Genomic DNA, 27,325 nt, shown 5'->3' with positions numbered 1-27,325 from the left:
TTGAGACACTCACCACCACCGCACGTTGCAGAACATTCCGTCCACAGGCCGTAACGCCAGAAAAACTCCGGTGCTGGGATCTCATTCTCATGATCTAGGTCCCTCCGGACGGTGTACTCGAAGCGTACGCCAGGATTCGTCTCCTGAAACAGCAGCTGTCAAGGCAAGTGAAAGTCACCTGTTGATGATTCCACGACAAACCCCGTGTGTTCAGACCTGCACACCCCCCCCAAGTTACGAACGCCTGACCTGTACGCAGTCTGTGTATATGAGTGCTCGGGAGAGCGGATAGATGGGGATAGATTTGCCGGCTGCTTTGGAGCTAAGGCATCTTCTGCCGGTTTGGGACATCACCTGCAGCCTGATTTCTGACTTGCAAAGTGTCCAGTTTACAGTTGGCAGGAACAGAACCCTGTTGTAACTTGGTGAGGAACTGGGAACTGATAAAGCATTAACAAGGACCCCCACCATCCAGGCCTTGCTCTCTTCTTGCTGCTACTACTGTGCAGGTCAGGAACAGTTACTACCCCACACCAGCGGGCTCCTGAGCCGGTGTGGATAACCTCACTCACCTTGACTCCGAGTTTCCAATCACCCCCCCTCCCACCACCACCACCAACATGGCTCAAACCACTGAGTTCCTCCCGCAGTTTGCCAGCAACTTGTTTCATCGGGGGCGGGGGGAGAATCTGTGTGTGTGTGTGTGTGGGGGGGGTGGCTGTATGAGAGAGCGAGAGTATGTGTGAGTGTCTGAATATGAGAGAGGGGAAGAGAAAGAGAGGGGAGGCAGGAGGAAGGAGAGAGTGGGGAGAAGGGAGGGGGAGAGGGAGGGAAGTGGAGAGGAGGGGGGATGGGGATGAGGGAGGGGCAAGGGTGTGTGTGAGAGAGAGAGAGAGAGAGAGAGAGAGAGAGAGAGAGAGAGAGAGAGAGAGAGAGAGAGAGAGAGAGAGAGAGAGAGAGAGAGAGAGAGAGAGAGAGAGAGAGATAGATAGTTCATTCCTGGGGTGTTGGTGGTGGGGGGGGAGGGAGAGATAAGGATGAGCTCCGAGGGAGGTGACACGCTATCTAAACCACGCGGTTTACAATATTCTTGAACAAAAAACCGTTTGCGCTTTCTTCTCTGAAGGCACGAGAAAGTGTCTCGTTACTCATGGAATGACTTCGGATATACGGAGAAATTCAAGTGTTCAGAGGGGGTCCCGCGTGATCAGCAGCTGAACCAGAGCTCATGCACAATGAGCAACGTGATCCCACTGGGATGGAATTTCTCTCTGTTCTTCGTCCTGGATTTCTTCCAGATTAAATCTGACAGTTTTGTACAGACTATCCCAGACTCCCAGTGGAAGCAACACCAGATAGGGTTTTGGTTGTTGAGAAAGTGTGCTGGAAAATCACAGCGTCATGTGCTAAATTTCCTTTCACCCTAACCTGACCTGTCCCATCAACCCACTTCTCAGATTATCCTGCATCACCCCCCACCCTGACACCAGCACTGTTTTAAAGTTCTCAGCTTTTGATGCCAAGACACAGAAGTAGAATGTAGAACAGCCACAAAGTTGTGCTGACATTTTAACCTACTCCAAGATCAATCTAACACTTCCCTCCCACATAGCCCTCCAGTTTTCCTTCATCCATGTGCCTGTCTAAGAGTCTCTTAAATGTCCTTAATGTATCTGCCTCCACCACTACCCCTAGGAGTGCAATCCAAGCATTTACCGCCAACCTCTGTGTAAAAATTTACTTCTGACATTCCTCCATACTTCCCTCATGTCATCTTGTATCATACATAATACTTTGATTTCTCCCTCAGCCTCTCCTCCATCACAAGGCTTGTTAAAGTTGAGAATCAGGTACATACAGTACGTGATGAAATTCGCTGCTTTGTGGCAGCAGTACAGCGCAAGACACAGAACATAGAAATCGACAGCACATTACAGGCCCTTCGGCCCACAATGTTGTGCCGATCACGTAACCTACTCTAGAAACTGTCTAGAATTTCCCTACCGCCTAGCCCTCTATTGTTCTAAGCTCCATGTACCTATCTAAGAGGTTCTTAAAATACCCTATTGTATCCACTTCCGCCACCCACCACTCTCCGTGTGAAAAACTTACCCCCGACACCCTCCTTGAACCTACTTCCAAGCACCTTAAAGCTGTGCCTCCTCATGTTAGCCATCTCAGTCCTGGGAAAAGCATCTGACTATCTACACGATCAATGCCTCTCATCATCTTATACACCTCTGTCAGGTCACCTCTCATCTTCCGTTGCAACAAGGAAAAAAGGCTGAATTCACTTAACCTGTTTTCATAAGGCATGCTCCCTAATCCAGGCAAAATCCTTATAAATCTCCTCTGCACTCTCTATAGTATCCACATCTTTCCTGTAGTGAGGTGACCAGAACTGGACACAGTACTCCAAGTGGGGTCTGACCAGGGTCTTATATAACTGTAACATTACCTCTCAGCTCTTGAACTCAGTAACACGATTGATGAAGGCCAATGCACCGTATGCCTTCTTAACAACACTGACAAACTGTGCAGCAGCTTTGAGTGTCAATAGACAATAGGTGCAGAAGTAGACCATTCGGCCCTTCGAGCCTGCACCGCCATTTTGAGATCATGGCTGATCAATTACTATCAATACCCGGTTCCTGCCTTGTCCCCATATCCCTTGATTCCCCTATCCATAAGATACCTATCTAACTCCTTCTTGAAAGCATCCAGAGAATTGGCCTCCACTACCTTCCAAGGCAGTGCATTCCAGACCCCCACAACTCTCTGGGAGAAGAAGTTTTTCCTTAACTCTGTCCTAAATGACCTACCCCTTATTCTCAAACCATGCCCTCTGGTACTGGACTCTCCCAGCATCTGGAACATATTTCCTGCTTCTATCTTGTCCAATCCCTTAATAATCTTATATGTTTCAATCAGATCCCCTCTCAATCTCCTTAATTCCAGCGTGTACAAGCCCAGTCTCTCTAACCTCTCTGCATAAGACAGTCCAGACATCCCAGGAATTAACCTCGTGAATCTACACTGCACTTCCTCTACAGCCAGGATATCCTTCCTTAACCCTGGAGACCAAAACTGTACACAATACTCCAGGTGTGGTCTCACCAGGGCTCTGTACAAATGCAAGAGGATTTCCTTGCTCTTGTACTCATTTCCCTTTGTAATAAAGGCCAACATTCCATTAGCCTTCTTCACTGTCTGCTGCACTTGCTCATTCACCTTCAGTGACTGATGAACAAGGACTCCGAGATCTCTTTGTATTTCTCCCTTACCCAACTCTACACCGTTCAGATAATAATCTGCCTTCCTGTTCTTACTCCCGAAGTAGATAACCTCACACTTATTCACATTAAACGCCATCTGCCAAGTATCTGCCCACTCACCCAGCCTATCCAAGTCACCCTGAATTCTCCTAACATCCTCATCACATGTCACACTGCCACCCAGCTTAGTATCATCAGCAAATTTGCTGATGTTATTTTCTATGCCTTCATCCAAATCGTTAACGTAAATGGTAAACAGCTGTGGTCCCAATACCGAGCCCTGTGGCACCCCACTAGTCACCACCTGCCATTCCGAGAAACACCCATTCACCGCTACCCTTTGCTTTCTATCTGCCAACCAGTTTTCTATCCATGTCAATGCCTTCCCCCCGATGCCCTGAGCTTTGATTTTACCCACCAATCTTCTATGTGGGACCTTATCAAATGCCTTCTGAAAATCGAGGTACACTACATCCACTGGATCTCCCCCGTCTAACTTCCTGGTTACATCCTCGAAAAACTCCAACAGATTAGTCAAGCATGATTTACCCTTGGTAAATCCATGCTGGCTCGGCCCAATCCTATCACTGCTATCCAGATATGCCACTATTTCATCTTTAATAATGGACTCTAGCATCTTTCCCACCACCGATGTCAGGCTGACAGGTCGATAGTTCTCTGTTTTCTCCCTCCCTCCTTTCTTAAAAAGTGGGATAACATTAGCCATTCTCCAATCCTCAGGAACTGATCCTGAATCTAAGGAACATTGGAAAATGATTACCAATGCATCCGCAATTTCCAGGGCCACCTCCTTTAGTACCCTAGGGTGCAGACCATCTGGACCTGGGGATTTGTCAGCCTTCAGTCCCATCAGTCTTCTCATCACCATTTCCTTCCGAATGTCAATCTGTTTCATTTCCTCTGTTACCCTATGTCCTTGGCCCATCCATACATCTGGGAGATTGCTTGTGTCTTCCTTAGTGAAAACAGATCTAAAGTACTCATTAAATTCTTCTGCCATTTCTCTGTTTCCCATAACAATTTCACCCAATTCATTCTTCAAGGGCCAAACATTGTTCTTAACTATCTTCTTTCTCTTCACATACCTAAAAAAGCTTTTGCTATCTTCCTTTATATTCCTGGCTAGCTTGCGTTCGTACCTCATTTTTTCTCCCCGTATTGTCTTTTTAGTTAAGTTCTGTTGTTCCTTAAAAACTTCCCAATCATCTGTCCTCCCACTCACCTTAGCTCTGTCATACTTCCTTTTTTTTTAATGCTATGCAATCTCTGACTTCCTTTGTCAACCACTGTGGCCCCTTTCCCCCCTTTGAATCCTTCCTTCTCTGGGGGATGAACTGATTTTGCACCTTGTGCATTATTCCCAAGAATACCTGCCATTGCTGTTCCACTGTCTTTTCTGCTAGGCTATCCGTCCAGTCAACTTTGGCCAGCTCCTCCCTCATGGCTCCATAGTTTCCCCTGTTCATCTGCAACACTGACACCTCCGAGCTGCCCTTATCCTTCTCAAATTGCAGATAAAAGCTTTTCATATTGTGATCACTACCTCCTAATGGCTCCTTTACTGATAGATAGATAGATAGATAGATAGATAGATACTTTATTCATCCCCATGGGGAAATTCAACTTTTTTTCCAATGTCCCATACACTTGTTGTAGCAAAACTAATTACATACAATACTTAACTCAGTAAAAAATATGATATGCATCTAAATCACTATCTCAAAAAGCATTAATAATAGCTTTTAAAAAGTTCTTAAGTCCTGGCGGTAGAATTGTAAAGCCTAATGGCATTGGGGAGTATTGACCTCTTCATCCTGTCTGAGGAGCATTGCATCGATAGTAACCTGTCGCTGAAACTGCTTCTCTGTCTCCGGATGGTGCTATGTAGAGGATGTTCAGAGTTATCCATAATTGACCGTAGCCTACTCAGCGCCCTTCGCTCAGCTACCGATGTTAAACTCTCCAGTACTTTGCCCACGACAGAACCCGCCTTCCTTACCAGCTTATTAAGACGTGAGGCGTCCCTCTTCTTAATGCTTCCTCCCCAACACGCCACCACAAAGAAGAGGGCGCTCTCCACAACTGACCTATAGAACATCTTCAGCATCTCACTACAGACATTGAATGACGCCAACCTTCTTAGGAAGTACAGTCGACTCTGTGCCTTCCTGCACAAGGCATCTGTGTTGGCAGTCCAGTCTAGCTTCTCGTCTAACTGTACTCCCAGATACTTGTAGTATCCCAGATACTGCGAGATCGCTTATCAAATCCTGTTCATTACATAACATTAAATCCAGAATAGTCTTGTCCCTATGGACTCGGACCCCGAGATCCCTCTGATCCTCCACACCGTCAAGAGTCTTACCATTAATACTATATTCTGCCATCATATTTGACCAACCAAAATGAAGCACCTCATCCTATCAATGTCCCACTGAAACCTCCGACACCCTCTGGACTATCCACAACACCCCTAACTTTTGTGTCATCAGCAAACTTACTAACCCACCCTTCTACTTCCTCATCCAGGTCACTTATGAAAACCACAAAGAGGAGGGGTCCCAGAACAGATCCCCGAGGAACACCACTGGTCACCAACCTCCATGCAGAATGCACACCATCCACAACCAATCTTTGCCTTCTGTGGGTAAGCCCATTCTGGACCCACAAAGCAAGGTCTCCTTGGATCCCATGCCTCCTTACTTTCTGAACGAGCTTTGCATGGGGAACCTTATCGAATGCCTTACTGAAATCCATATACACTACATCCACTGCTCTCCCTTCATCAATGTGATTTGTTACATCCTCAAAGAATTCAATCAGGCTAGTAAGGCATGACCTGCCCTTGACAAAGCCATGCTGACTATCACTAATCAGATTATGCCTCTCCAAATGCTCATAAATCCTGCCTCTCAGGATCTTCTCCAACAACTTGCCCACCACTGAAGTCAGACCCAGTGGTCTATAATCCCCTGGGTTATCTCTACTCCTTTTCTTGAACAAGGGAACAACATTGGCAACCCTCCAATCCTCTGGTACTTCTCCTGTACAACTTTTTGTGAGTCATAAAGATAAAGAAAGAGTACAAAGAAGAAAGGAATACTAAGATAGTGTTCATGGTCCGTTCAGATATCCAGTGGCACAGGGGAACTGGCTGACTCTACAACCCTCTGCAGTCTCTAGTGCATTGGAGGCTCCATACCAGTCAGGATGCTCTTCGGTGACGTACCAAATCTCCTCAAATTTACAGAGCATGCCTTCTTTGTTATTGCTTCTTTTAGTGGTCCTGTCCTCACCTCCTGGGTCAGAGGTAAATTATGCCTAACTGCTCCCCTAGGAAGCACCTTAGGGCACTTTCTTTGTGTTAAAGGAGTTATGTAAACACAAGTTTTTAGCAACCTGATAGTTCTGGATGGTAACTGTTCAGTCTGACCTGACTAGCGGATTGGATTACAGTTAAACACCCCTGGTTATGGCTCAGAAGGCATCGAAGAGCCTTCCTGTACGAGGTGAGGCACAGAATTTATGAGTAGAGATGTCACATTTGCAATGAGGCCCTCCCTAGTCGAGGTCGACCATGGATATTGCGTCTTCGCTGTCCACTTGATATGCAGGCCAGTACACAAGCCTGGGCAGTACGATATGGAGGGCAAGCTGTTGCCCGTGTAGCAGGTTCCCCCTCTCCATGCAGCTGGTGAATCCAAAGGAATGGCAGAAACCGATCGATATAGTTTGGTACCCGTGGCATCGAAGGAGTTGCCAGTCAAGGTTGAAATTAACCCAGGAATGCCTTAGGGACTCCAGCTTCGTATTTTCCTTGGTGTTTACTCCCGAAGCCTTTCCTTTGACTGAGTATAGCTGCAAGGCTGAGGAGGTTTGAGATTAAAGGTTTCCTTCTCCTAGATAAGCTGCCAACCACAGCTGATGACCCCATCTGCTCAAAGCAACTGATTTTAAGGTGCCAGTAACCCACCCTTGCCCCTCCTCCTGTCAGTACAAATGGTCCTGCTGGTCTCAGTAGCTAAGCCACACCTGAAAGCCAGGAGCTGGACTCGGTCATCCCTAAAATCACAAGAAAAAGAAGCAGAATAAGGCCATTCAGCCCATTGAGTCTGCTCTGCCAGTGTGGAGGTTAGTACAATTTCTCTAGAGTTCGATTCCCGCCGTTGCCTGTAAGGAGTTTGAACATTCTCCCAGTGACCGCGCGTAGTTTCCTACCACATCCCGAAGACGGTCAGTTAGGGTTAGTAAGTTGTGGGCATGCTATCTTGCTGCCGAAAGCATGGACACACTTGCAGGCTGCCCCCAATCCAAGTGATGCATTCACTGTAGGTTTCAACTCCACATGTGACAAATAAAGCTAATCCCAAATCTTTTTCTTTAGATTCCAGAAAATTTCCATGGACAGAATTCTGACTGGTTGTATCACAAGAGGCTGCAGAGGGATCACCCACTCCATCATGGGCAGAGAGTTCACCCACTCCATCACGGGCAGAGAGTTCACCCACTCCATCACGGGCAGAAGGTTCACCCACTCCATCGTGGGCAGAGGGATCACCCACTCCATCACGGGCAGAGGGATCACCCACTCCATCACGGGCAGAGGGTTCACCCACTCCATCACGGGCAGAAGGATCACCCACTCCATCACGGGCAGAGAGTTCACCCACTCCATCACGGGCAGAGGGATCACCCACTCCATCACGGGCAGAGAGTTCACCCACTCCATCACAGGCAGAAGGTTCACTCACTCCATCATGGGCAGAGGATTCACCCACTCTATCACGGGCAGGGAGTTCACCCACTCCATCATGGGCAGAGGGTTCACCCACTCCATTACAGGCAGAGGGTTCACCCACTCCATCGCGGGCAGAGGGATCACCCACTCCATCACGGGCAGAGGGATCACCCACTCCATCACGGGCAGAGGGTTCACCCACTCCATCACGGGCAGAAGGATCACCCACTCCATCACGGGCAGAGGGTTCACCCACTCCATCACGGGCAGAAGGATCACCCACTCCATCACGGGCAGAGGGTTCACCCACTCCATCACGGGCAGAGAGTTCACCCACTCCATCACGGGCAGAAGGATCACCCACTCCATCATGGGCTCATCCCTCCCCACCATCAAGTACATCTTCCAAAGGCACTGCCTCGAGAGGGTGGCATCCATCACTAAGGACTCTGACCATCTGGTACATGCCCTCTTCTCACTACTACCATCAGAGAGGAGGAACACAAGTCTGAAGACCCTCATTCAATGCTTTAGGAACATCTTCTTCCCCTCCACCATCAGATTTCTGAATGGTCCATGAACACTACCTCTCTATTTTCTACTATTTAATCCTTTATTTTTGTCATTATTGTATTTTTATGTCGTCCACTGTACTGCTGTCATGAATAACAAATTTCACAACAAATGTCAGTGATGTAGAGTATCAGTGACAAGAATATAAGAGCAGGGATGTGATGTTGAGGCTTTTCAAGGCACTGGTGAGGCCTCACTGGGAGTATTGTGAGCAGTTTTGGGCCCCTTATCTAAGGAAGGATGTCCTGACATTGGAGAGGGTTCAAAGAAGGTTGACGAAGATGATTCTGGGATTGGAAGGATTGTCACACGAGCAGTGTTGGATGGCTCTGGGCCTTTATCAATGGAATTCAGAAGAATAACGGGGGGGGGGGGGGGGGGGGAATCTCATTGAAACCTATCGAATGTTGAAAGGCCTGGACAGGGTGGATGTTTCCTGTGGTGGGAGAGTCTTGGACCAGAGAGCACAGCCTCAGAACAGAAGGACATCCCCTTAGAACAGAGATGAGGAGGAATTTCTTTAGCCAGAGAGTGGTGAATCTGTGGAATTCGTTGCCACAGGCGGCTGTGGAGCCCAAGTCACTGGGTTTATTTAAGGCAGAGGTTAATAGATTCTTGATAGGTCAGAGCATGAAGGGATACAGGGAGATGGCAGGAGATTGGGGCTGAGAGGGCAAAAAGACCAGCCATGATGGAATGGTGGAGCAGACTCAATGGGCCAAATGGCCTAATTCTGCTCCTATCTCTTATGGTCTTACGGTAAAAAGCCTGATTCTGAGTTCCTATAATGTCTATAATTTACTGGTCCGCTGCGTAAATCCACTGGCCAAAGGTGAAAAGGCTCTGATTTAGAGAGCTCAATCTATGGAGATGCAGCACTGTAACAGGCCCTTTGGCCCATCAAGTCCACACTGACCATAAATTATCCATTTGCATTAATTCAATTCATCTCATTTTTTTTTTACTTCTTTGCTTTTCTGAGACCAGCTTCTGGAGATAAACTTTGGTCTTCCTTTTACTTGGTAGAGAGAGAAAACAATTTCCTCTCTGCAGATGGGTACTCAGATGCTCGTGTGTGTGTCTGGGTACACTTGAGGAGAGAGGTCGCCGTGTTGTTGTGTCGGGGGAGTGGAATCGGAGTTTCATACACCAAGAGTGAGCTAGGACGGCAGCCAGGGAATTGGAACTAACCCCGTTGTTTATTCATTGGGGAGGCCTTGGACTGAAACACAGAAATCTGTTTTCAGATAGCACACTGGACAACTTCACAGACGTCAGTGGGAACAAACAGACCAACAATAACTCATACACAGAAAAATATAGTAACAGAAAGAAGCCAGGAATACGTACGTGCAAATTTCTGTCCATTTGTGCCCATGAGTGTGTGTACATGCTTGTGCGCACAAATGTGTGTGTGTGTATAACTGTGTCAGCACAGTAGTGTAGTGGTTAGCACAATACTTCACAGCCTCTGCATTCAATCCCCACTGCTGCCTGTGACTACACGAGTTTCCTCCGGGAGCTCCGGTTTCCTCCCACAGTCCACAGACGTACGGGATAAGGTTAGTGAGTCGTGGGCATGTTATGATGGTAACAGAAGCGTGACAACACTTGCGGGTGTTGACGCAAACAACACATTTCACTGTATCTTTCGATGCTTCAATAGACGCCTGACCAATGAAGCCAATCTTCTTGATCTAAGCATCGCTTCTTAATCTAAGCTGTCTGCATGCGTTTCGCCGACTCCTAGCAAGATCTGAAACACATATCCTGCTCCTCTCTCCCACTTGACATGAGCTGATCTCCACACTAACTCTCACAACTACTAAAGTGGTCGGGTCAGGTACCCTCTGCTACACAGGGGGTGAGTTCAGAAGCAGAGGCCATTCGGCCCAGCCTGTCTCCCAGGGTCACTGCCAATTAATGTGACCAATATACATCACACTCTGCTTATCACAGGAGATCTCACAGTTCAAAGCCAAGTTATTATCAAAGTGCATAGACATTACTATATACCAACTTGAGGTTAATTTTCTTGCAGGCATTTACAGAAAAAGAAAAATAGAATTTTTTGAAAAACTATACATAGACAGAAAATGTGCAAAAGAAAACCAAATGCAAATAAAAATGATATCGAGAATTTAAGTTGTAAAGTGAGTCTGCAGGTTTTGGAATCAGTTCAGAGCGGTTACTGGTGAGTGAAGTTACCCACACTGGTTCAGGAGTCTAATGGTTGTAGGGCAGTGGTTCCCAACCTTTTTTTGGCCATGCCCCACCTAATCACCTCTAAAATCCTGATGCCCCCTGTGGTGATATATAATTCTTATTATTCAAAAAGTGAACTCCTATTCACCTGCAGGAAGCCTAAAAGACCATTAACTTGGTTTAAACAAGCTTCCAAAGAACATGGCATTCATGAAAGAGAAAAGTAAAAGAACCAAAGGACTGTTAAAGTTCTGAGGAAGAAATTACTAAGAAATTGTAAAAAAAAAAGAACATTAAGTGATATTAAAATAATAATAATAATAAATAAATAAAACAATGCCGATTCGTTTCTACAGCATACAAAGACAGATACACCGTTTAAAAGAGATGACGCAATGTACACACCTTCACACCACCAAGAACCGAAAGCTACTGCAAAAAGCAGCATTGGCGCGACCTCGTACGAGTTTCTTACGCGTTCGGACTTGTTCATTCGTTCCTTCCTACATCAGTCAATTCATTAATTTAATTATGAAAGCCATTTGATGGTTGTAATGATGGTGATACACTATATATACACAGTACATACGCAATTACACATGTACATACACACAAGTATTTTTATGTATGCATACTGTACATACACATATGTATTAACTCACACACACACTCATACTCACACAGACTTACTAGAAAAAATTCACTGTTAATAACTCATTCTCGAATTGCCCCCCTTAAAAATCAAATTACCCCCCTGTGGGGTGTACGCCCCACGTTGGGAACCACTGTTGTAGGGTAATAATTGCTCCTGAACCTGTTTATTAACAACGGACTACAAAATTTCATCAATGATCTTGAGATCTTGCGATTGACAGTTAAATGCAGAGCCGTTAAGCTCAGCGCCTTTAACGGTCAATGCCGAGGCTGAAAACACGGCAGGAGAGGCGGAATTCACACCGGGCTGACGGACAGAGAGATGAGGCCTTGTCTACCTAGTACCCTTTGGTGAATGTGCAGTCGCTGGAAAATAAGATTGACGATCTCAGGACAAAGCTGCTCTATCAGAGTCAGATGAGGCACATCCCAATTGTTTGTTGCATTGAAACTTGGTCAGCGGCAAAAATGCCAGATGAAGTTATCTGACCGGAAGGGTTTACGACTTTCAGAATGATCAAACTGCAAACTCCGGTAAGGAAAAATGTGGTGGTTTGTGCTTGTTAGACAGTTCACGTTGGTGTACGGACATTGGGGTTATATAACTGGGGTTATATAACTGGGGTTATATAACGTTGTTCACTTGACTTAGGCATCAGCGGCAGATTATAAGCAAGCACTCACGAAACTGCACAATGTCGTCTACAAAAAAGAAACAGACCGTCCCGACACATTTCAAATTATAGTCAGCAACTTTAACCAGGCCTGTTGAAGAAAACCCTGCCCAATTATCACCAGCGCATAACCTGTTGCACCAGAGGTCCCAGCACACTGAACCACTGCTACACTTCGATAAGGAATGCCTATCATTCCTTCGCAAAGCTGTGTTCTGGCAAATGCTCCTACCTGCATACAACAGAGACTAAAGAGCTGGGCTCCAGCTCTCGAGACAACCAAGGAGTGCTTGCAGGAGGCTGAGGAACTGGACTGGGTCGTGTTCAAGAACTCATCTGAGGACCTGAATGACCACGGAATACCCCAATCAGAAACCCTGGATAAACCATGAAATCTGGAATTTGCTGAGAGCCAGATCAGAGGCATTCAAGACTGCTACAAGAGGTGAAGGCATGATCTCTGAAAAGCCATCTCAAGAGCAAAGTGGAGATTCCAGAATAAACCGGAATCAACGAGGGATGCCCAACAGCTGTGGCAGGGTTTGAATGCAATAACCTCCTACAAAGCTAAATCATGTGACAGAGGGGGATGGCAAAGCTTTGGTTCCAGATGATCTCTTTGACCACCAGAACAGGGAGGAACCATCACACACCCCCACATCTCCTGATGATCCTTTGGTCTCGACATATGAAGAAGACATGAAGATGACCTTCAAGAGAGTGAATCCAAGAAAAGCATCCGATCTGGACAGAGTACCTGGCCGAGTACTGAAGACCCGTGCTGACCAACCGGCTGGTGTATTCATGGATATCTTCAGCCTCTCACTCTGGCAGTGTGTGGTACCCACCTGTTTCAAGCAGGCTTCAATCGTACCAGTGCCCAAGAAGAGCGTGACTATCGCCCAGTTGTACTTACATCCACAGTGATGAGGTGTTTAGAGAGGCTGGTGTTGAAGCATATCGGCTCCTGTCTGAGTGGCGACTTGGATTCTCTCCAATTTGCCTACTGAAGCAACAGATCTACAGCAGATGCCATCTCACTGGCTCATCACACAACCCTGAAATACTTCCTGCACAATCTCCATCAGCACAGGGCTGTGTGCCTAGCCCCCTGCTCTACTCACTTTACACCTGTGACTGTGGCTAAGTACAGTTCCAACACCATATTCAAGTTTGCTGATGAAACCACTGTTGTGAGCTGTACCAAAGCTGGTGATGAATCAGCATACAGGAGGGAGATTGAAAACTTGGCTGACTGGTGTAATAATAGGAACCTCTCACTCAATGTCAGTAAGACCAAGGAACTGATTGTGAACTTCTGGAGAGGGAAACCAGAGGTCCATGAGCCAGTAATCATTGGAGGATCAGAGGCGGAGAGGGTCAGGAACTTTAAATTCCTCGGTGTCACTATCTCAGAGGACCTGTCCTGGACCCATCATATAAATATAATTGCAAAGAAAGCACGACAGCGCCTCTACTTCCTCAGGAGTCTGCGGAGATTCGGCATGTCATGACAAACCTCTATAGATGTGTGGTGGGAAGTGTGCTGACTGGCTGCATTACGGCCTGGTGTGGAAACACCAATGCCTTTGAGCAGAAAATCCTGCAAAAGGTAGTGGTTTCAGCCCAGTACGTTACGGGTAAAACCCTCCCCATCATTGAGCCCATCCACATGAAACGTTGCCATAGAAAAGCAGCATCCATCATCAAAGATCCTCACCTTCCAGGCCATTTCTTGCTGGGGCCATCAGGCAGAAGGTACAAGAGCCTCAGGACTCGCACCACCAGGTTCAAGAACAGTTACTACCCCTCAACCATCAGGCTCTTGAACAGAAGGGGATAGCTACACTCATTCCAGTTCTGGTGTTTCCTCAACCGATGGTCTCACTTTAAGGACTCTTCATCTTGTTATTCCATGCTCTCGCTATTTATTGATATTTGCATTTGCACAGTTTGTTGTTGTTCATTAATCCTGTTTACAGTTACTCTTCTACAGAGTTGCTAAGTACGTAAGAAAAAGAACCTCAGGGTTGAATGTGGTGACATGTATGATTCCGATAATGAATTTTATTTTGAACTTTGGTAACTCCTGTCGGATGGCAGCAGTGAGAAGAGATCACAGCCTGGGTGACAGGTCCTGCTTTCTCGTGGCATCGCTCTGCATCGGTGTGCTCAATAGTGGGGAGGGCTTTGCTGTAATGGACTGGGCTGTATCCAACACTCCCTGGCTGCGTCAATGTCTGGCATGCGGCTCGGCGGGGGGGGGGTAACTGCACAGGATTGAAGTAAACTGCAGAAAGTTGTCAACTTAATCAGCTCCATCATGGGCACCAGCATCCGTAGTATCCAGGACATTCTCCGGGGCGATGTCTCAAAGAGGCATCACCAAAGGGATCCCCATCACCCAGGCCATGCCCTCTTCTTCTCATTGTTACCATCAGGAAGGAGGTACAGGAGCCTGAAGCCACACACTCAGTGATTCAGAAACAGCTTCTTCCCCTCTGCCATCCGATTTCTGAAAGGACATTGAACCCTTGAACACTAGCTCACCGCTTCTTTATTTCTCTTTTTATTACACTATTTATTTAACTATATACTTACTGTAGTTCAGTTTCCTTTTCTCTATTATTATGTATCGCATTGTACTGTTAACAAATTTCATGACATATGCTGGTGATAGTGATTCTGAATCTGTAGATGTTCCGTTCCTGGGAACCGATGTTTCCATGTCACTCCATGATACAGCTGTTCAGGATACTCCCCGCTGTGCACCTACAGAGGGGGTCACCACTGTTCCACTACAGCTACATGGATCTACCACTACATATGGCTTCAACAGCTGTGCAGGTTCCACCTCCAGCAGGCTCTGGGAATTCACTCATTCCTGACTTTTCCAGGCCAATACCACAAAAATGCTGCTGTTGCAATAACAAGGGTTCTGGAAGATCAAAGCAGCTCTGTTCTTGACGAAGGGTCTCGGCCCGAAACGTCGACAGCGCTTCTCCCTATCGATGCTGCCTGGCCTGCTGTGTTCCACCAGCATTTTGTGTGTGTTGTTGATTGAATTTCCAGCATCTGCAGATTTCCTCGTGTTAGCTCTGTTCTTGTCATTTTTTAATCAAAAACCAAACTTAACAGTTCAATATCCAGCAATCAAACACCGCAGATGCTGGAAACCTGAAACAAAAGCTCAAATGTGCTAGAAACACTCTGCAGGTCAGTCAGCCGCTGTGGAGAAACAAACAGATGACCTTTCCTCAGTTTTGTAGCTTTGCAATTCTGGTAACTCCTTGACCAGAACTCCATGTTATTTATACAGGGATACAGGAGGTAGCTAATATGTGACCACTGAGTATATGTTCATGGTCTTCTGCTGTTGTAGCCCATCCACTTCAAGGTTCAATGTGTGGTGTGTTCAGAGATGCTCTTCTGCACACCACTGTTCTAATGCATGGTTATTTGAGATACTGTCACCTTCCTGTCAGCTTGAACCAGTCTGGCCATTCTCCTCTGACCTCTCTCATTAACAATGTGTCTTCACTTACAGAACTGCCACCCACTGGATTTTCTTTGCTTTTTCACACCATTCTCTGTAAACTCTAGAGACTGTTGTACGTGAAATTCCCAGGAGATCAGCAGTTCCTGAGATACTCAAACTACCCCATCTGGCACCACAATCATTCATCAGCCAAAGTCACTTAGATCACATTTCTTCCCCATTCTGATATTTGCTCTGAACAGAAAATGAACCTTTTGACCATGTCTGCATGCTTTTATGCGTTGAGTTGCTGTCACGTGATTGGCTGATTAGATATTTGCATTAATGAGCAGGTGTACAGGTGTGCCTAATCAAGTGGGTACTGATGTAACCAGGTTTATACCAAGTGTCCCAACTAATCTTTTGACTAGGTATGCTACAGGCTCCCAGGCAGCAGCTAGTTAAATAATTTAATTTAATTTAATGAATTCAGCAATTTTATTCTTGGTAGCCAGTATTTCTTCTAATTTGTACCCCCCCCCCCAAACTAATCTCCCTCCCGGCACTTATCCCTGCAAATGGCAGAAGTGTTACACCTACCCATTCACCCTCTCCCTTACCTCCATTCAAGGCCCCAAACAGTCATTATAGGTGAGGCAACACTTCATCTATGAATCTGCTGGGACTGTTGCATTTGGTGCTCCTGATGCAGCCTCCTCTACATTGGTGAGACCCGTCGCAGAGGTGCTTCATCAAGCACCTCTGCTCCATCCACCAAAAGCACAGAACTTCCTACTAGCCAATTCCCATTCTGACATTTCGGTCCATGACCTCCTCTTGTGCCACGATGATGGGTGGAGGAACAACACCTGGGTAGCCTCCAACATGATGGCATGAATATCAATTTCTCCTTCTGGTAAAAAAAAATCCCCTCCTCTCTCCTCCTATGGTCTACTCTGGCCTCTTCTCATCGTCCGATCACCTCCCCCGGTGCCCTCCTCCTTCCCTTTCCCCTATGGTCCATTCTCCTCTTCTTTCCTCTCCAGCCCTTGACCTTTCCAACCCACCTAGCTTCACCTATCACCTTCCAACTAGCCTCCTTCCTCTCTTCCCAACTTTTTATTCTGCATCTTCCCCCTTCCTTTCCAGTCCTGAAGAAGGGTCTCAGCACGAAACATTGACTGTTTATTCATTTCCATAGATGCTGCCTGACCTGCTGAGTTCCTCCAGCATTGTGTGTGTGTGTGTGTGTGTGTGTGTGTGTGTGTGTGTGTGTGTGTGTGTGTGTGTGTGTGTGTGTGTGTGTGTGTGTGTGTGTGTGTGTGTGTGAGAGTGTGTGTGTCACTTGCGATTGTTTTGTTTATTTCAAACAATTAGGGTAGCGGAGTGGTAGCACAAAACTTTACAGCACTAGTGATCCGGGACCAGTTCCTGCCACTGTCTGTAGGGAGTTCGTACATTCTCCCTGTGACCGTGTGCATGTCCTCCCAGAGTCCAAAGACGTTCCGGTTGGTAAGTTAATTGGTCGTTGTAAACTGTCCGGGGGCTAGGCTAGGGTTAAATCAGTGGTTGCAGGGCAGTGCGGCTTGAAGGGCAGGAAGGGGTTACTCTGTGCTGTATCTCAATAAATAAATAAATTGTCCCGTACTGTCACCTCCTCTGCTGTTACTGTTTATAGCTTCACAGCCATGGTCCTTCATTCTCCCCTCATGGAACCGTACGGGGAGAGGGACAAGCCATTCGGCCCACAATACTGTGCTGTGCCAACAAAGCAAAGGAGAGCCCATTTCTTCTGCCTGCACATGGTCCACGTCCCTCCACTCTTGTCGAGAGGACGAGGATATAAAAGCAAGGGTGTAATGCTGAGGCTGTATAAAACAGTGGCCAGACCAAGCTCGGAGAACTGCCAGGAGTTTTGGGCCACCTGTCCCCAAAAGGACGCGCTGGCACTGGACAGCATCCAGAAGAGCCTCACGAGGATCATCTCAGGAACAAAAATATGAGGAGCATTTGATGACCTTGGGCCTGGACTTGCTGGAGTTTCGAAGAGCGGTGGGGTAGGGGGGTGGGGGGGGGGAGTGTTTTAATTGGAAGTTATCAAATATTCCAAGGCCTAGAAAGAGTGGATGTGGAGCGGATGTTTCTAGTAGTGGGAGAGGCTAGGACCAGGGGACACAGCCTCAGAATACAAGGTTGTCCCTCTAGAACAGAGATGAGCAGGAATTTCTTCAGTCAGAGGGTGGTGAATCTGTGGAATTCACTGATACAGATGGTTGTGCAGGCCAAATTATTGCGTATATTTAAAGCAGAGGTTGATAGATTCTTGATTAGTAAGTAAGGGAGTTAAAGTTTATGGGGAGAAGGCAGAGGAATGGGGTTGAGAGGGATAATAAATCAGCCATGATGGAATGGTGGAAAGACTCGACCAGCTGAATGGTCTCATTCTGCTCCTATGTCTTATGGTCATATGAGCTACATAACAGAACTTTCCTTTCGTTCACTAACTTTCTCTAATTATTACCACTTCTTATGAGGGTCACACAAGAGAATCTGCAGATGCTGGAGATCTCGCAGTCCTGGTGAAGGGGTTTGGCCCGAAATGGTGGCTGTTTATTCCCCTCCACAGATGCTGCCTCACCTGCTGAGCTCCTCCAGCACTTTGTGCGTGTTGCTCTAATGAAGCCTGGTGGACTTGAAACATTAATCCTGAGTTATCTCCACAAATAGCTCCGCCGCGGACAGCAGAAGGAGAGCAAGCAACCCCATCACAGTACAATAGCCAGTGCTGCAGAAGAGGCACCAGAGGTTCCCAAGGGGAAGGATCTTCCAAGATCCAAGTGTCCGCCTCGCTTTGGGTACCATCATTTGAAAATTCAATGCCTGTGGCAAAGCCCATGCTACAGCTGGGGACAACTGAAAGACTGGCCCAGGACAGAGGTCTCTGGTGAGCTGCAGTCAGTAAGAGTGATGGGCTTAAGTAAGAAAGAAAGCTTTTCCACGGATGCTGTCTGAGCTGCTGTGGGTTTCCAGCATTTCCTGTTGTTATTTCAGCTCCGTGTAACCTCTCAGCTGATCCAAGTGTACTGGCTATCGCCTCGCCAGGCTTTTCGGGGATAAATGATGGACTGAATTATGAATTACCTGAATCCATACTGGCTCCCTGGTGGGACCTGGTGACGTCAGGTTCTCCAGGTTTCCATTTCGCTCGTAGGTGAACGTTGTCCCTGCCACCTTGTAGTCTCCATTCCACTGAATTATCCAGCCACCATTTAAGAAATACTTCTCAGGATCATCACTCCGTAAGGCAAGGAAATTTCCTGCTTCAGCAACCTCTTCGATTCGGATCTCTCGGGCACCTTCAGGAATCAGCCCAATGTCGACATAGCCTGTAGATGAAAGCAGGCGATGGTTGATAGGCAATTTATAACTTTCCCTCCTCCAATGTGTCCCTCGAGCCAAGCATCTCCTGGTACCCTTCTCCAATATTTCTTTAACTTGTACACCAAAGTGCTCAAAGAAATGGGAAAAAACTTTAATTCCTCAAAGTGGCTCAAAGAAGAGTCTGAGAGATAAATTCCAGATTTTTGGTCCCCTAATCTGAGGAAAGACATTCTTGCCATAGAGGGAGTACAGAGAAGGTTCACCAGATTGATTCCTGGGATGGCAGGACTTTCATATGAAGAAAGACTGGATCGACTAGGCTTATACTCACTGGAATTTAGAAGATTGAGGGGGGATCATTGAAACGTATAAAATTCTAAAGGGATTGGACAGGCTAGATGCAGGAAGATCGTTTCCCATGTTGGGTAGTCCAGAACGAGGGGTCACAATTTAAGGATAAGGGGGAAGCCTTTTAGGACCGAGATGAGGAAAAACTTCTTCACACAGAGAGTGGTGAATCTGTGGAATTCTCTGCCACAGGAAACAGTTGAAGCCGGTTCATTGGCTATATTTAAGAGGAAGTTAGATATGGCCCTTGTGGCTAAAGGGATCAGGGGTATGGAGAGAAAGCAGGTACAGGGTTCTGGGTTGGATGATCAGCCATGATCATACTGAATGGCGGTGCAGGCTCGAAGGGCCGAATGGCCTACTCCTGCACCTGTTTTCTGTGTTTCTATCCTAAACACAAGAGATTCTGCAGATGCTAGAAATGCAGAGTAACGCACATAAGATGCTGCAGGAACTCAGCAGGCCAGGCAGCATCCATAGAGAGGGATAACAGTCGGAGTTTCAGGCTGAGACCTTCATCAATCCTGATGAAAGGTCTCAGGACAAAACATTGACTGTTTATTCCTCTCCATGGATGCTGCCCGACCTGCTGAATCCCTCCAACTTCCAGATCCTGAATCATCTCGCAGGTACCATCAGGCAGGAGGTACAGAAGCCTGACGTCCCACACCGGCAGGTTCAACAACGGCTACTTCACGTCAACCATTCGGTTACTGAGCAAACCGAGACAACGCTCATCACTGCACCTGAGCAACACCATGGACAGGTTTGTTTTTTGTTCTGGTTGTGTTCTTCCTTGTGTTTAATCGATGCTTATGCTTTTCGTACGAACGCTGCTTGTCTGATGCAGAGTTCTTGCGGTGCTGCTGCAGGTACGGTTTTCACTGCACCTGTGCAGACGTGTAGAACCACGGAGTCAATCAGCATGGAGACAAGCACTTCGACTCATCAGCTCCATGCTGACCACGGCATCGTCCCTCCCAGTCCCAGTTGCCCACGTTCAGCCCCTACACCTCCTGGCCCCTCCCCTCCACATACCTATCGAAATGGTCCTTAAATGCCCCAAATGCACCCGCCTCGACCACTTCTGAGGGAAATGGGAATCTGGGCTGAGTGGCCTTCTTCTGTGTCATCACGAAATATGTTAATTTTGCCCAGGTTCAAAATGCCTAATAGCAGATGCATTTAAGGTGAGAGGTGGAAAGCGTTAAAAGGAGATGTGAAAGGCAAGTCTTTCATTACACAGAGTGTGTTGGGTTCCTGGAACGTGCTGCCCGGGGTGGTGGTGAAGGCAGATACAATCATCATCAATATGTACCATGTTGTACGACGCGGGCAATCACGGTCTTTCCATGGCCATACCCGTTCTTTGCAAACTTTTCTACAGAAGTGGTTTGCCATTGTCTTCTTCTGGGCAGTGTCTTTACAAGATAGGTGACGCCAGCCATTATCAATACTCTTCAGAGATTGTCTGCCTGGTGTCAGTGGTCGCATAACCAGGACTTGTGATGTGCACCGGCTGCTCGTACAACCATCCACCACCTGCTCCCATGGCTTCATGTCACCCTGATTGGTGGGGGTGGAGGGAGGGGGCTAAGCAGGTGCTACACCTCGCCCAAGGGTGACCTGCAGGCTAGCGGACGGAAGGAGACCTTACACCTCCTTTGGTAGAAACGTATCCCCAGCTCGTCATCCCTCAGAATCAATAGGAGTGTTTAAGAGCCTTTTCAATATTCACAAGAATATGCAGAGAACGGAGGGTTACAGACGGAATGGTTTATTATAATTAGGAGTCACTAGTTTAATAGTCAATGGGCCGAGTGGCCTAATTCTGCTCCAATACCTTATGGTCTTATGGCTGAAGGGCTTGTGCTGTATTATTCTAAGTTCTACATTAGACTCCAACTCCTGCCTATTCCCTGTGACCTCTTAGGTCCCATAAAAAATTTTTTTAAAAAAGTCTTTTTTGAGGTCTTTGACTTCCAATGGTCAAACAATGTGCTGATCATAGTCTTAATTTACTTAAAGAGTAAATATTCGCATCTCTCTCGGGAAGACCGTGGGTCGGGCGCGGTTGTGTAGCGGTTAGCATAACACTTTACAGCAAGAATCAGGGTTTGATTCCCGCCATTGTCTGTCAGGAGTTTGTAAGTTCTCTCCATGACCGTGTGGGTTTCCTCTGGGTGCTCCAGGAAGACGTACAGTCAGGGTTATGAAGTTGTGAGCTTGCTGTGTTGGCGCTGGAATCATGGCAAAAGTTGCAGGCTGTCCTCAGCACAATCTTCACTGACTTGATTTGACCCAAACAATGCATTTCACTGTATGTTTTCATGTACAGGTGACAAATAAAACTAATCTTATAAATCTAATCGTTTCAGTCGGGTGAAAGATACAACACACAGGCACAAGATCAGGATGGACTTACCCAGACCTTCACTCTTATTGAACGTCTTCTTCACTGTCTCACAGGCAGAGCCATTGCCTTGGCAGACTCCACATCGATCTTCCACAGCATTGGAATCAATTTCATAATCACAACCCACATTCTGAAAAACAAAATTTAGACTCAGCATCATTTTTTTTTAATTTTAAAGAAATTTTTAAAAAGATTAGCAACTAATCACTAAGCACCAAGATCTGGGCTTCGATAAGTTCAATTCCTCCACTGTTCTGTAAGGAGTGTCTGTAAGTCATCCCGGTGGAATGCGTGTGTTTTCCCCAGGGTGATTCAGTTTCCTCTCACGGTGGATTAATCGGTCATTGTAAATTGTCCAGTGATTAGGTTCAGGTTAATCGGCATTATGGCTCAAATAGCCAACTCCGCACTGTATTGATACATAAATTAATAATAAATAGAAACTGGAAACACGAGAAAGTCTGCAGATGCTGGAAATCCAGAGCAACACACACAAAATGCTGGAGGAACTCAGCAGGTTGGGCAGCATCAATGGAAATGAGTGAACAGACTCATTCTTTACTCCCCTCCTTTACTCCCATGACTGTGTCGCCACCCACAGCTCCAATCTGCTAATTAAATTTGCCAACGACACTACATTGATTGGCCTTAACTCAAACATGTCCTCTGGTGGAGGAGTCTAAGACCAGAGGAGACAGCCTCAAAATAGAGGGGTGTGCTTTCAAATGGAGATGAGGAGGAATTTCCTTAGCCAGAGAGTGGTGGATCTGTGGAATTTGCTGTGGAGGCCAAGTCACTGGGTATACTTAGGGCAGATGTTTATTGATTCTTGATTGGTCAGGGAATAAAGGGAAATGGAAAGAAAGCAGGAGATTGGAACTGAGAGGGGAAAATTTCAGCCATAATGAAATGGTGGAGCAGATTCGATGGGTCAGATGGCCTAATACTGCTCCTACATCTTATGGATTAATACTTGAAAATATAGATCTGCATATAGAGCACAACGTGACAACCAAAGAGAGGTCCAAGAACCACTTACTATGGTCACAGCAGAACATTAACTGTTATCTTGGCCTGTTTTTTGAGGTTGCTCTATACTCCCACGGGAAAGCCGTGAAAATTAACAAGTGCAGCTAATTCAGGAGTTCCTGTAAAACAGGGGGTCATTTGGAGGGCAGTTGTTGGCTGCTTGTAAACTGTATCCTCCAAGTTAATAAGCTCTGTGACCTGCCCCAAACGTTCTGAACTCTGGCCTTGGATATACAGAAAACACAGGGAGTTCTGATTACGGAGACGTGAGCCAGATTATTTTAAATTTAAAATTTCACTTCTGCGGATGCTGAAATCTCAAGCAACACACATAAAATGCTGGAGGAACTCAGCAGGTCGGACAGCATCTTTGGAGGGGAGCGGAGAGTCAGCATTTTGGACGGAGACGGGTAAGGGAGCCTGGTAATACAGCGGTTGGTGCAATCGCTTTACAGCACCTGCTGTGGGATCGGGCTTCAAATCCCGTGACCTTGTGGACTTCCTCCGGGTGCTCTGGCTTCCTCACACATTCCAAAGACACTCGGTTAGGTTTAGTGAGCTGTGGGCATGCTACATTGGCAGAAGTGTGGCGACACGACTCGGCTGCCCATCTTAGTCCTTGCTAATTTGATTTGACACAGAAAGCGCATTTCACTGTACAAACGTAGAGTGTTCATGTGACATATGAAGCTGAGGTTCGAACAAGAGTGGTGGGAAGGGGAGGAACATGAGCTGGTAGGTGAGAGGCAAATCCAGATGAGAGGGGAAAGGTAGGCAGGTGGTGGGGGGGGGGGGTGGGGAGGAGGTGTGAAACTGGAGAAGTGAGAATGAGGTAATAGGTGCAAACGGTGATAGGTGATAGGCTTCATACTGAGTCCCCTCCTTTACTCCCATGACTGTGTCTCCACCCACAGCCCTAATCTTCTAATTAAATTTACTGACAACATTACATTGATCGGCCTTATCTCAAACAATAACAAGGTGGCCTACAGGGAAGAAGTCATCTCTCTGACACAGTGGTGTCAAGAAAACAACCTCTCCCTCAATGTCGCAAAAACAAAGGAGCTGATTGTGGATTACAGGAGGATAGAGACGGGCTAGCCCCTATTGACATCAATGGATCTGGGTTTGAGAGAGTAAACAGCTTTAAATTCCTCGGCATCCACATCACTGAGGACCTCACGTGGTCTGTACACACCAGCTGTGGGGTGAAAAAGGCACAACAGCGCCTCTTTCACCTCAGACGGTTGAGTAAGTTTGGTATGGGCCCCCAAATCCTAAAAACTTTCTACAGGGGCACAATTGAGAGCATCCTGACTGGCTGCATCACTGCCTGGTACGGGAACGGTACTTCCCTCAATCTCAGAACTCTGCAGAGAGTGGTGTGGACAGCCCAGCGCATCTGTAGTTGTAAACTTCCCATGGTTCAGGGCATTTACAAAGACAGGTGTGAAAAAAAGGATCATTGGGGACCTGAGTCACCCCAACCACAAACTATTCCAGCTGCTACCATCCGGGAAACATTACCACAGCATTAAAACCAGGACCAACAGGCTCCGGGACAGCTTCTTCCACCAGGCCATCAGACTGATGAACTCACGCTGATCTGAGTGTACTCTATGTTACATTGACTGTTCTATTTATTATAATTATAAATTACTATGATTGCACATTGCAGATTCAGACGGAGACGTAACATATAGATTTTTATTCCTCATGTATGTGAAGGTTGTAAGAAAAAAAGTCAATTCAATTCAAACGGCAAAAGAACTGAAAAAGGCAAATCTGAAAGAAGAGCACAGTGGACCACAGAATAAAGGTGAGCCTACCTAATGCTCGAGCCTACAACTGTAAAATACTTCTGAATCCATGCAGATTCAGTAATCACGGAAGAGCCATTATCACAGGTCAAGCTTGTCACGATGTGCGCTGGGAATGTCAGAACCCAAGTATGGAGGAAAGACAGACTCCAATGAAGAGACAGTGGCCAGAATTTATCCATAAGAATTCCAACACCGTGAGGCGTAACATAACAGAAAGCGCCAGGGCTCTGCATAACAAAGATCGAATCACTCGAGAAAAACACAAGGAACTCTAAACCATTAACGACTTTAGTTAAACAACAATTAACCAATTCAGGTGCTCTGATAAACCTCAGAGCCCAACGCTCTCCGGCTCCCCACACAAACAACTCATTACATCAGATTCAGAATCAGAATCAGTTTAAATCACTGGCATATCTCATGAAATTTGCTTTATTTTTGCAGCAGTAGTACATTGCTATACATAATGGAAAAAAATGATAAATTACAATAAGTACAGTATATATAAAAAAGAAAATTAAGTAAGTAGGTGCGAAGAATGAGTGAAAAATTACTGAGGGTTCATTCAGAAATCAGATGACGGAGGGGAAAGAAGCTGTTCCTGAATCACTGAGTGTCTCTCTTCAGGCTCCTGACCCTCCACCCTGATAGTAACAATGAGAAGAGGGCACGTTCTGGGTGATGGGGGTCCCTAATAACAGACGTCACCTTTCTAAGGCATGGCATTTTGAAGATGTCCTCAACGCTGTGGAGGCTAGTGGAGCTGGCAGAGTTCATAACTCTCTGCAGCTCTTTCTGATCCTGTGCAGTGGCCCCACCCCACAATACCAGATGGTTACACTAGTTAGAATGCCCTCCACAGTATATCTGCAGTAATTTGCAAATGTCTTTGGTGACATACCAACTCTCCTCAAACTCCTAATGAGGTACAGCCGCTGTCGTACCTTCTTTGTAACTGCAACAATATGTTGGGACCAGGATAGACCCTCAGAGATGTTGACACCCAGCAACTTGAAACTGCTCTCTGCTGATCCCTCGACGAGGACTAGTGTTTTTTTTACTTCCCTCCGAGGGGGTGAGGTTCCCGACTGCAGAAGTTATGGGTTTGTGGGAGTCTGTACTGCCGGCCATATTCTCTCAGGGGGTGAAGAATGAAGGTGCTGTGGGCAGCCCATGGGTGTCACCCACATTCCAGCACCAAAAACCTTCATCAGAAGAACGCAAACAGAAACAACAAAGCTACATAATGCGACAAGAGGACAATCCCCTCTCCCACCCACCCACCCACTCGCAGAGACAGGCCTCTAGTACTTGTCCCGGATTTTCAGACACACGGACATCAGGCCTCCAACTTTGGACTTCACCCAGGACTTGCTCATCAGGACCTGATGAGTCCTGAAGAGGGGTCTCTGCCCGAAGAGTTAACTGTTTATTTGTTTCCCTAGATGCTCCCGGACCTGCTGAGCTCCTCCAGCAGTTTTTATTTTTATTTATTATTTATTGAAATACAGTGGGAACAGCCCTTTCTGGTCCTTTCAGTCACACTGCCCAGCAATCCCCTGATTTAACCCAAGCCTAATCATGGGGCAATTTACAATGACAATTAACCCACCAACCGGTACATCTTTAGACTGTGGGTGGAAACCGGATCGCCCAATGGAAACCCACGAGATCATGGGGAGAATGTACAAACTCCTCACAGATTGCAGCAGCCGAAATTGAACCTGGGTCTCCTCTACTGTTACCATTGTGCTGACACTACGCTACCATGCTGTGCTGCACAAGAGTTCCAGCGCCTGCAGAATCTCTTGTGTCAAGGACAAAGTCTTTCCTCTTAATGCCTCTTTTCAGGGTTCATTGGTTGGCAAATGGAATGATATTGTGTCAAGTTTTCAACAAAATATGAACAGCAGCGTTCAGGTAGTGTGGAAGGTGTTTATAAAAATATGGCTCACTATACTGAAGATTTATTGGACATAGGATTGAGCCATTGAGAATTCCAGAGGCTCGGAATGAAGCAAGTTCTCCTCATCTCATTCCCGGAGGGCAAATCCTGTACCTGAAATTATAGAACATGGAAAACACATTGCTCTCTTGGTGTGACAACCTTCTCTGGGAATGAGATGAGGAGAACTTGCTTCATTCCAAGCCTCTGGAATTCTCAATGGCTGATATTTATTCAGGGCTAATATTGATTAAGTTGCTGGGCACCAGGATAATTGAGGGATAAGTGGATCTGGTGGCAGAGCAGACAAAGGGTAGAAATCCAATCTTATCAAATGGCCAAGTGGCTTTACTTCTTCAGAGAAACAAATAAGGGTTTCTTTGTCTCGTCGTTATCTTGAGGCTCTGAGTGTCTTCAAGATAAACTTCCCACCACTGCTACTTTATCATTTCCTGTCAGTCACCTTATGTACAGACACTCCTGTGCCGACTGTCACTTTAAGTACATACAATCGATGTATATAAACTACCTTCAAAGGTTCAAAGATTCTAATGTAATTACACAGTAATGTGCAAAAGTACAAATAAATGGACGTTTGCACATTACTGTGGTAATTTTATGTATTGCACTGTACTGCTGCCGTTCATGACATATGTGAGTGATGATAAACCTGATTCTGATATGGGTCTCTATTGTGGACTGAGAGTACGAAGGGGGCAGGGAGAGGGGAATCATGTTTGGGAAAAGGGGAAGGGAGAGGGAAGC

The 27,325-nt window shown here is 46.4% G+C and overlaps 1 protein-coding gene across 2 annotated transcripts in view; it reads right to left on the bottom strand.

Moving 5' to 3' along the window:
• Nucleotides 1–27,325, bottom strand: part of LOC140718649 (A disintegrin and metalloproteinase with thrombospondin motifs 7-like) — a 193,526-nt gene that overhangs the window by 63,232 nt on the left and 102,969 nt on the right. For both annotated transcript variants that reach the window (XM_073032672.1, XM_073032673.1), the window contains 3 exons: nucleotides 21,773–21,893; nucleotides 18,760–19,004; nucleotides 14–155 (listed from right to left, as the gene is read on the bottom strand). In XM_073032672.1, coding sequence (XP_072888773.1) covers nucleotides 14–155; nucleotides 18,760–19,004; nucleotides 21,773–21,893 — 508 coding nt within the window. The remainder of the gene's footprint in view (nucleotides 1–13; nucleotides 156–18,759; nucleotides 19,005–21,772; nucleotides 21,894–27,325) is intronic.

This window comes from Hemitrygon akajei, chromosome 30 (genome assembly GCF_048418815.1).
Source record: "Hemitrygon akajei chromosome 30, sHemAka1.3, whole genome shotgun sequence".
In the NCBI taxonomy this organism is placed as follows: Eukaryota; Metazoa; Chordata; class Chondrichthyes; order Myliobatiformes; family Dasyatidae; genus Hemitrygon; species Hemitrygon akajei.
The sequence above is the reverse complement of the archived record's forward strand: the minus strand, read 5'-3'. Positions and strand labels throughout refer to the sequence as shown.